Source organism: Salvelinus alpinus, chromosome 4 (genome assembly GCF_045679555.1).
Source record: "Salvelinus alpinus chromosome 4, SLU_Salpinus.1, whole genome shotgun sequence".
NCBI classification, from domain to species: domain Eukaryota; kingdom Metazoa; phylum Chordata; class Actinopteri; order Salmoniformes; family Salmonidae; genus Salvelinus; species Salvelinus alpinus.
Window position 1 is genome coordinate 78,775,910 of NC_092089.1, and position 11,520 is coordinate 78,787,429.

General features: G+C 40.1%; 1 protein-coding gene across 2 annotated transcripts in view; it reads left to right on the forward strand.

Annotated features, from left to right (window-relative positions):
• Positions 1-11,520, forward strand: part of tmem255a (transmembrane protein 255A) — a 43,647-nt gene extending 32,127 nt beyond the window's left edge. The window contains exons 4-10 of one of the 2 annotated variants that reach the window (XM_071395175.1): positions 3,164-3,253; positions 3,908-3,979; positions 4,156-4,244; positions 4,482-4,553; positions 4,967-5,135; positions 6,435-6,584; positions 6,855-11,520. In XM_071395175.1, coding sequence (XP_071251276.1) covers positions 3,164-3,253; positions 3,908-3,979; positions 4,156-4,244; positions 4,482-4,553; positions 4,967-5,135; positions 6,435-6,584; positions 6,855-7,001 — 789 coding nt within the window. In that variant the 3' untranslated portion in view covers positions 7,002-11,520. The remainder of the gene's footprint in view (positions 1-3,163; positions 3,254-3,907; positions 3,980-4,155; positions 4,245-4,481; positions 4,554-4,966; positions 5,136-6,434; positions 6,585-6,854) is intronic. The other variant, XM_071395176.1, reaches the window with a different exon arrangement.

The following is an 11,520-nucleotide window of genomic DNA, read 5'->3' on the forward strand; positions in this document are numbered from 1 at the left end:
AGATAATACATAATGTAGTAGATAAAACATAATGTAGTAGATAATACATAATGTAGTAGATAATTCATAATGTAGTAGATAAAACATACTGTAGTAGATAATACATACTGTTGCAGATAAAACATAATGTAGTAGATAATACATAATGTAGTAGATAATACATACTGTAGTAGATAAAACATAATGTAGTAGATAAAACATAATGTAGTAGATAATACATACTGTAGTAGATAAAACATAATGTAGTAGATAAAACATACTGTAGTAGATAAAACATAATGTAGTAGATAAAACATAATGTAGTAGATAATACGTAATGTAGTAGATAATACATACTGTAGTAGATAAAACATACTGTAGTAGATAAAACATAATGTAGTAGATAAAACATACTGTAGTAAATAAAACATAATGTAGTAGATAAAACATAATGTAGTAGATAATACATACTGTAGTAGATGAAACGTAATGTAGTCGATAATACATACTGTAGTAGATAATACATAATGTAATAGATAATACATACTGTAGTAGATAATGCATAATGTAATAGATAATACATGATGTAGTAGATAATGCATAATGTAATAGATAATACATGCTGTAGTAGATAATGCATAATGTAGTAGATAATACATGCTGTAGTAGATAATGCATAATGTAATAGATAATACATACTGTAGTAGATCATTCATAATGTAGTAGATAATACATCATGTAGTAGATAATTCATGATGTAGTAGATAAAACATAATGTAGTCGATAATACATACTGTAGTAGATAATACATAATGTAATAGATAATACATACTGTAGTAGATAATGCATATTGTAGTAGATAATACATGCTGTAGTAGATAATGCATAATGTAATAGATAATACATACTGTAGTAGATCATTCATAATGTAGTAGATAATACATCATGTAGTAGATAATTCATGATGTAGTAGATAATAATGTAGTAGATAATACATCATGTAATAGATAATACTGTAGTAGATAATACATAATGTAGTAGATAATTCATGATGTAGTAGATAATAATGTAGTAGATAATACATCATGTGATAGGTAATACTGTAGTACATAATACATAATGTAGTAGATCATCGAGAGCATCCAACATTGAGAGCATCCTGACTGGTTGCATCACTGCCTGGTACGGCAATTGCTCGGCCTCTGACCGCAAGGCACTACAGAGGGTAGTGCGTATGGCCCAGTACATCACTGGGGCTAAGCTGCCTGCCATCCAGGACCTCTACACCAGGCGGTGTCAGAGGAAGGCCCTAAAAATTGTCAAAGACCCCAGCCACCCCAGTCATAGACTGTTCTCTCTACTACCGCATGGCAAGCGGTATCGGAGTGCCAAGTCTAGGACAAAAAGGCTTCTCAACAGTTTTTACCTCCAAGCCATAAGACTCCTGAACAGGTAATCAAATGACTATCCGGACTATTTGCATTGTGTCCCCCCCCCCCCCAACCCCTCTTTTTACACTGCTGCTACCCTCTGTTTATCATATATGCATAGTCACTTTAACTATACATTCATGTACATACTACCTCAATTGGGCCGACCAACCAGTGCTCCCGCACATTGGCTAACCGGGCTATCTGCATTGTGTCCCACCCACCACCCGCCAACCCCTCTTTTACGCTACTGCTACTCTCTGTTCATCATATATGAATAGTCACTTTAACCATATCTACATGTACATACTACCTCAAATAGCCTGACTAACCGGTGTCTGTATGTAGCCTTGCTACTTTTATAGCCTTTTTTATTTCTTTACCTACCTATTGTTCACCTAATACCTTTTTTGCACTATTGGTTAGATAATCATGTAGTAGTAAGTAAGCATTTCACTGTAAGGTCTACACCTGTTGTATTCGGCGCACGTGACAAATAAACGTTGATTTGATTTGATTTGAATACTGTAGTAGATAATACATAATGTGGTAGATAATACATAATGTAATAGATACATTTAAGCAATAAGGTCCGAGGGGGTGTGGTATTTGGCCACGGTAAGGGTTGTTCTTAGAACGACGCAACACGGAGTGCCTGGATACAGGCCTTAGCCGTGGTATATTGGCCATATACCACAAATACCACAAACCCCCGAGGTGCCTATATATATATATATATATATATATATATATATATATATATATATATATATATAAAAGAAATGTCAATTGAAAAAAGGTCAAACGAAACGAAGTGTAACTAGTTTGCAGTCTTTCCAGCTTCAGTTTGAAGTGATTGTGTTAGCTGTGTTGTTGGCTAGCTCCTCTGAACAACAGTGTCCTGACAAGTGAGCACATTTTCTATGCCAGGCGAAATCGCGCCTCATTACCTCATTGTTATGGATGTATCCAAATAAATGTCACTAGAAAACAGCTTAAACAAATGCAAATGCAGCTTCTTTTCCATTATTCTGGCTGCACTTTTTGACGTGACTGTAAGTTAGCCGTAGTTGGCTAGCTAGCAAGCAAGGGATAAGAATGTTGCCAGTCAGTATGGCAATGGAACATTTAGAACGAACGACTGGGTCGCGTCCATAGCTACAGAACAAAAAGACTGAATGACTGGGTCATGTCTCTGGCAACCGAACTGATAGAACAACAACCAGCCGGCTTGGGTAGCAACCATAGATTTGTGTCGAGACTATATCTTGTGGAAGGATGAAATAATACGAATAAACTTATCAAAATAACGTTTTTCATGAAAATGTGTCAATCATTATTTGAATATGTTGGTAACACGTAAAAGTGATAATGCCCTCGAAGCTGGTATTTGGAGGATATATACCCATGCCAATATATCCTCCAAACACTGGCTTCGAGGGCATTATCATGTAGTAGATAATACATCATGTAGTAGATAATACATCATGTAGTAGATAATACTTCATGTAATAGATAATACATCATGTAGTAGATAATACATCATGTAGTAGATAATACTTCATGTAATAGATAATACATCATGTAGTAGATAATACATAATGTACAACATTAGATGCAGAACAACAAACACAATAATTTATTAATGGAATGAGAATATTTCCCCTGAGGTGACTTTCCAATGGAAGGTAATAAGACTAAGGTCTAAGTGGATAACTCTTTGTTTCTCTCATCACTCTTTGTTTCTCTTACAGCTGGTGGCATCCATTGTGTTCATCAGTTTTGGAGTGGTGGCTGCCTTCTGCTGTGCCATTGTGGATGGGGTGTTTGCAGCCAGACACATAGTGAGTAGCAGTACCAAGCAGAGCCAATAAGCCAAGCTCTAATGCAGTTAACATGCAGTCATATGGAATATCAATGTTTTGGTGTTATTACACAGTAACCACACTAGTAACTGATTTAATATATAATATGACCATTGCCAATTATTTTCAATTATAAACTGGGTGGTTCGAGCCCTGAATGCTGATTGGCTGACAGTCATGGTATATCAGACCGTATACCACGGGTATGACCAAAACATTTATTTTTACTGCTCTAATTACGTTGGTAACCAATTTATAATAGCAATAAGGCACCTCGGGGGTTCGTGATATATGGCCGATATACCACGACTAAGGGCTGTGTCCAGGCACTCCGCGTTGCATTGTGCTTAAGAACAGCCCTTAGCCATGGTATACTGGCTATATACCACACCCCCTCGTGCGTTATTGCTTAATTATATCATTGTTTTTGTACCTTTTCTGTATTTTCCATGAGAAAGTATTAATTACATACTGGTTACTTACGTATAGAGTAACTATATGACATAAGTGAATTTGAATCTAGTGTTGTTGCAGTGTATTCTGCTGGTGTGGTTGATGCTGTTGTTTCTTCTCTAGTGATGTGTAAAACCTAAACAGTAGGATGAAATGTTTGTATGTTTTGTTACGCCCCAGGACCTTAGACCTTACTATGCCGGCCGCTGTGATTTCTACGCCAATTCAAAATCCTCTGTGGATTATGAAGACGTAAGTGCACACTCATATCACCACTTTGTTGAAAGGTTGCCTTAAAGTTGTTTATATGTTGCCTTAAAGTGGTTTAAACATTGCCTTAGATTTGAAAATCCATCAGTTCTCAATATAGAGAGCATGATCCAGATGCTTTACTGTGTGATAACAGTGACTGCCTGTGTGAAATCTAGGTTCACTGCCAGACGGCATCCCGTGCAACCTGTAACCTACGTGTGAAATCCAATACCTGCTACTGCTGTGACCTCTACAACTGTGGCAAGTGAGTTTCCCAAGTCTCTTTCACCAACTTCTGTCATCACAGGATTATTTTGATATTATCTTGCAGTCTGAGAGGCAGTTTAACTCATCTCAATTTGATTGTTTTCTTAGTTTGATTATTTCCTTGTTTACCTCACGTATTTACCCTTGTGCTGTTTTAGTGTATTTTGTGTTTGCTCTAAGGTCAGCACCGTTGGAAAAATGACATTTAAAAATCTTTTTTGGACTTATGTTTCAGAGAACATCCTCTTTTGGGACATGGGAATAAAGATGTTTTGAAAAAGTTTAGGAAAACGTCCATGATTTGGAAGTAGGTCCCTTTCTTTTAGCCCCTTGAGACTCATTAACAACCCATTTTCTGTTGTTGTGGTTGATTTTAACAGTAGCTGTGTAGAAGTCTTCTTGCTTGGAACACACCATGGGAATGAGTGTATCACTCCTGCATGAAGACCAGTCCACCTACCTGTCCCCCAGCTCTTACTCTCTAGTAGTTGTAGCTAGTTCCTCCATTTCAACTCCATTTGACAGCCAAAGGCCAACTTATGTTCATGTATTTATATTCTGTTGTCATTTTCTATCAAAGAATTAAATACACAGTGAATGTGGTACAAATTACACTTTTCTCTGTAGCCTTGCGTCTCAAGTAGGTGGTTCTTACTTACTTCTGTATGTCTTTACTCTTTGTCCTTCCTGATCTCGTACACCCACCTCTCCCACACACTGGCCCAGCCGTGTGGAGCTGATGGGGGGCTACCACGAGTACACGGAGGTGGGGAGCTGCGAGGATGTGGTACACCTTTATCACCTGCTGTGGTCCGTCACCATCCTCAACATCATCGCTCTCTTCCTGGGCATCATCACCGCCGCCGTGCTGGGAGGCTTCAAGGACATGGTGAGATGAACAGCAGGACATATCTGGGTTGTATTCATTAGGGCACATCCTAGCATTAAGTTTTAAAGTGTTTTTCAACAGAAACCAAAAGAAAGTGGTTCTTATTGGACTAGTTCAGGTATTCCTTCCCAGTTTCAGTCTGCTTTCTTCCATTTGGTGCCTAATGAATATGACCCTGGGATGTATATAGTGTACTTAGTTAAAGAAAGAAAGGGGGATACCTAGTCAATTGTACAACTGAATGCGTTCAACTGAACTGTAACTTCCGCATTTAACCCAACCCCTCTGAATAAGAGGGGTGAGGACGGCTGCCTTAATCGACATCCACGGCGCCTGGGGAACAGTGGGTTAACGACAGATTTGTTCCTTGTCAGCTCGAGAATTCGATCCAGCAACCTTTCGCCAGGCTACCTGCCGCGCCTACGTAGTTATGTCAAAATAGTTTGAAATACTTGAGCTGCGATTGATTGAGTTTAACACAGTATAATGGAAGCAATGGAATATTCCCAAACGTGCAAACCTCAAGCTGAATCAATTTAAATGTATTTATTGGATTTATTTGACCCAGAGATGGAGCAGACATGGTATAAGACACTGACCCAGAGATGGAGGAGCAGACATGATATAAGACACTGACCCAGAGATGGAGGAGCAGACATGGTATAAGACACTGACCCAGAGATGGAGGAGCAGACATGGTATAAGACACTGACCCAGAGATGGAGGAGCAGACATGGTATAAGACACTGACCCAGAGATGGAGGAGCAGACATGGTATAAGACACTGACCCAGAGATGGAGGAGCAGACATGGTATAAGACACTGACCCAGAGATGGAGGAGCAAGCATGGTATAAGACACTGACCCAGAGATGGAGGAGCAGACATGATATAAGACACTGACCCAGAGATGGAGGAGCAGACATGGTATAAGACACTGACCCAGAGATGGAGGAGCAGACATGATATAAGACACTGACCCAGAGATGGAGGAGCAGACATGGTATAAGATAGTAACCCGGGGGGCAGAAACTAACAATTCTTAAAAAGTTGCCCAACCATTCTTAAAAGGTTGAATGATGTTAATTAGGCATTTTAGGCATTTGATTTACTTAGGGTTTGCTCAAGATGAAAGCTTATCACCTCGGCCCTTAGTGTGGCCCTTAGTGTGGCCCTTCATCAATCATTGTTGTGTGTGTGCGCGTGTGTGTGCGTGTGTGTGTGTGTGTGAGAGTGTGTGTGCACACCATGGACCACAGGTATCAGTATTGCTCATTCTATATGTATGTGTTTTGGACAGACGCCCATGCTGACCCCTGACTCGTGTGAGTCAGAGCCCCTCCCAGCAGCCCCTGTCTCCACAGAGCTTCCAGCTCCCAGCACCTCCTCCTTCAACTGCTACTACAGCAATGCCCCCTACCTGCCACCCTATACGGCCTACGACCTGCAGGTAATAAACTATTAATATCCATCATTCATTACCCCCCAGAAAGCCACAACTAACAGGAATAATTCATTAGGACTGAAGATTAACTTAAACTATGTGTGGGTAGCTCAAACTCTTGAGGAGATCACGAGTTTATGTCAATGGTGTTATGATTCTGTCCTCACTGCTTGACCATAGGATGAGTACTGTACAAACTCAAGTCGCCTGTACAAACTTTGTACAAACTCAAAGTTGTTTCAACCCCGGCTCACCTTCCCCCTCCTGTCTCTTCAGGGCTCCAGCATGATGTTCCCTGACTCTTCTGGCCTGTCTGATGAGTCCCAGTCGGGGGCCAGCCACATGTGGTCCTCCCTGGTCCCCCCATGCTACTCTCCACCTTACTGCCCACCCGACGAGAAGCCCCCGCCATACAGCCCCTAGGAGAGAAGCTGGAACTGGGAAAGAACAGGGGAGGACATCCGGTATCATCTCCTCTTTTGCCAGCTACATTGGCAACAAAGGGCAATGGGTATTGATGGGTGTTAATGGACCTTGAATATGAACCTGTTTGAACGCGAGCTGCTGCTGCTGCATATGATCCAAACTGTTCCTGAGCAGCCAAGCCTGCCTGAGCTGTGTGGAATATAAAGATACAAGGAGTTAGTGGAAGAAAGAAAGAGCATGAATCACTGATGTGACTAGAAGCCAGTGCTGTGAGGTTTAATTCATCCCCCAGTAAGTATAGCCTGTTAGGATTCAGTCAAATCTGGATGGAGCGGGGGGTATAGCAAGACCCTGCTTGGCCTACACCCCCTTTTCTCAGCAGACTCTCTCAGTTGGTGCCAGTTTGCTCCCTAACTCTTCCCCTTGGCCCTAACTCTTCCATGTCTGCATTTCTAAGCGGTCTGGGTAACTATAAGCAGCGTAGTGGGGGAGCCAACATCCTATCGTTTACACCTTACAGGTCTGCAAACATCAAAGGGTTATTTGAATTGATGTCATTAGGATCCCCATTAGCCGACACCAATGGTGACATCTAGTCTACCTGGGGTCCGACACACAACGAAAAAATACATTACAGACAAAAATACTATAATTTACATACATTTAAAAATATTAACATTAGCTAGGTTTCCATCCAATTGAGGACAGATTTTCATGCAAATATTCTAGAATCCGCATAAAGAAAACATGCACATTTTCCCACCAGTGGTGTGTTTCCACCAAATAGACTTGTTGCGGATAAAAATCAGTGCGTGATGAAAATTTACTTTTTCACATAAGTTTTCATGTACAGAATACATTTTTTAAGTTCAATGTGTTTCCATCGCATTTTTAACTTTACTTACTACTAACACTGTTGCGTTAATGTGCCTACTCTGGTCTTGGCAGTGTGCTCTAGCCAACAGCTCACAGATACAGTGCGGGTAGGCTGTGCAGGTAGGCTAGTCTACAATGATGAGATTATTATGGATAAGAGCAAGAATATTTTTATTTGTCAAATGGCAGTCAAGCATCGATCATCATGTCACCAGAAAAGGACCCTCGATAGTTATTGGAAAGGAGCATCAAGATCACTTTGCACTTTCAGCACCCTGTGAAGTTCATCATAACTTATTTCATCTGTAGCCTAATAAACTGCATGGTATCCTGAGTTGTAATGGGAGGAACACACACCATATCATCGCATGACTCCAAGTTTACTTTGATATATTTGCGCATAAAGGCGTTTCCACTGCCATTTCTCGCCTAATTAATTGTACAGACACAAAAAGATCCCACCATGTCGAACAAACAAATGATCTGTCGGCATTTATAAAATTGTACTGAAACATCCTGTTTCCTTCACAGCTGCCATGATTGTTTTTTGTACGGTATGACTTTATCCGCATAAAAACTGGATGGAAACGTGGTTAGTGACATTACAGACTTAAATATAAACTACAACTAAAGACACATTTAATAAAACTTAAGAATAATAATGTGTGGGTGTGTGTAGAGTGTGTGTGTGTGTGTGTGTGTGTGTGTGTGTGTGTGTGTGCGTGCGTGCGTGCATGTGCATCGATCAGTTACACATACATGTCAGTACATACACACGTAGGTCAAGTAGGTCACATGGGGGAGAGGTGTTGCTTTATTTGTTTTTTTAAATGAAGTTTGCTGTTCACTTGAGCAATATGAGAGGGAAGGGAGTTCCATGCAATTGTGGCTCTATATAATACTGTACGTTTCCTTTAATTTGTTCTGGACCTGGGAACTGTGAAGAGACCCCTGGTGGCATGTCTGGTGGGGTAAGTATTTCTGTCAGAGCTATATGTAAGTTGATTAAGCAGACAATTTAGAATTTTCAACACATTAATATTTCTGACAAAAACAAGAATTGATGCAGTCAATCTCTCCTCTATTTTGAGCAGAGAGAGACTGACATGCATACTGTAGACAATTGCCCTCAGAGTACATTGAAGGGCAAGACGTGCTGCTCTGTTCGGGGCCAGCTGCAGCTTTTCTAGGTTCTTCTTTGCAGCACTTGACCATATCACCGGGCAATAGTCAAAAGATTAGATAAAACTGGGCTTTTGGTTGACTGTGATGTTAAAAATTCTGAGCATCTCTTTATCACAGACAGATCTCTCCCCATCTTTACAACAATTGAATCAATACGTCTTGACCATGACAATTTATAATCTAGGGTGACACTGAGAAGTTTAGTTTCTTCAACTTATTCAACAGCCACATCATTCATTACCAGATTCAGCTGAGGTCTAGAACTTACGGAATGATTTGTACCAAATATGTGTTATGGCTTTACATCCTATGGTAAAGAATGTAAAGCCATAACACCTACGTTTATCCAACAACAGGCTATTTGTCAATAATATTAAAGGTTGTTCTGAAGTCTAACAATACAGCTCCCACCATATTTTTATTATCAATTTCTTTCAGCCAATCATCAGTCATTTGTGTCAGTGCAGTACATGTTGAGTGCCCTTCTCTGTTGTTTATTAGATTACAGAGAAATAGCATTGTATTTGGTCAAACACCATTTTTTCCTGAAGTTTGCTAAGAGCTGGCAGAAAGCTTATTAGTCAGCTGTTAGAACCAGTAAAGAATGATTTACCATTCTTGTGTAGCGGAATGACTTTGGCTTCCCTCCAGGCCTGAGGACAAACACTTTTCTCTAGGCTCAGATTAAAGATATGACAGATAGGAGTGGCTATAGAGTCAGCTACCATCCTCAGTAGCTTTCCATCTAAGTTGTCAATGCCAGGTGATTTCTCATTATTGATGGATAACAATTTTTCAACCATGAATATGATGGCTCACAGTTTGTTTTGGGCATTTCTGAGTTTGTCAACTTTGCCAATGAAATAGTCATTAAAATAATTGTCAATATCAAAAGGTTAGAGCCAAGGTGAAGGGGTGGGAGCGAATTGGGATTGGCTGTAGTGTATCAAAAACAAGCTGACCTGTCTTAAGATGCCAGGACTGTCTACAGATGTGCCTTATCCATATCTGTCAACTCAAGAGAAGCACTAGTTATCCTGGCCAGATGAGAAGCTCTCCTCAAACAATGTGCTCTCCTCCTTGGACAATGTGGTCTCCTCCTTGGACAATGTGCTCTCCTTGGACAGTATGGTCTCTTCCTTGGACAATGTGCTCTCCTCCTTGGACAATGTGCTCTCCTCCATGGACAATGTGTTCTCCTTGGACAATGTGCTCTCCTCCTTGGACAATGTGCTGTCCTTGGACAATGTGCTCTCCTTGGACAATGTGCTCTCCTGTAATGCACTCTACAACATCATTATCACCCCAGTACAAGAAATATCAGCTGTAACGGTGCTTGGATTTATGTAAAGGTACACAATTTTCTCTAGTAGTGCAATTGAAAATGAAGGTATTGAAAAATCGATACTGAAGATCACAGTTCACCCTATTTATCTAGCTCACAGTATTGTTATTATAGATGGGTCACAGTTCACCCTATTAATCTAGCTCACAGTATTGTTGTTATAGATAGGTCACAGTTCACTTTATTAATCTAGCTCACAGTATTGTTGTTATAGATAGTTCACCTTAATACTATACCTCGCATTATTGTTGTTATAGATTGTGAACATGGTTATAGCAGAGAAAATAATGAGAACATACTCTGAGTCTGTTTGTTGTAAGGGGTGGATTAGGGGGAATCTGAAACATAAATGATCACCGAACATTATGTAATGTATTTTATAAATTGTAAAGGGACTGGCTAAACACGAAACTCTTCTGTTTCTTTCTAGGTGTGATATAACAGGCTTTTACACTTGAATATAGCAAAAAAACAGCATTGTGGGTTGTATCTTAATCACAAAATGCATAGACCTCAAAGTAAAGAGCAGCTTCTTGAGATCATCGATTAAAGTAGTCAGCTTTGTTTTTGCATAATTTTTTTTAACAGCACTTTCTCAACAGCTGAAGATGGACGTCTGCTGACTGGAGTGGATGGATTGTCTCGCCATTAAAAGTAATTTTTGTGAAAAATGCATGTACAGTGTTACTTTCCATAGACAACGTACATTGAATATACAAAACATTAGGAATACCTTCCTAATATTGAGTTGCACCCCCTTTTGCCCTCAGGACAGCCTCAATTTGTCGGGGCATGGCCTCTACAAGGTGTCGAAAGCGTTCCACAGGGATGCTGGCCCATGTTGACTCCAATGTTTCCCACAGTAGTGTCAAGTTGGCTGGATTTGCTTTGGATGGTGGACCATTCTTGATACATACGGGAAACTGTAGAGCTTGAAATCCCCAGCAGCATTGCAGTTCTTGACACGAACAGGGGTGCCTGGCACCTACTACCATACCATGTTCAAAGGCACTTAAATATTTTGTATTGCCCATTCACCCTTTGAATGGCACACATACACAATCCATGTCTCAGTTGTCTCAAGGCTTAAAAATAAATGTTTAACCTGTC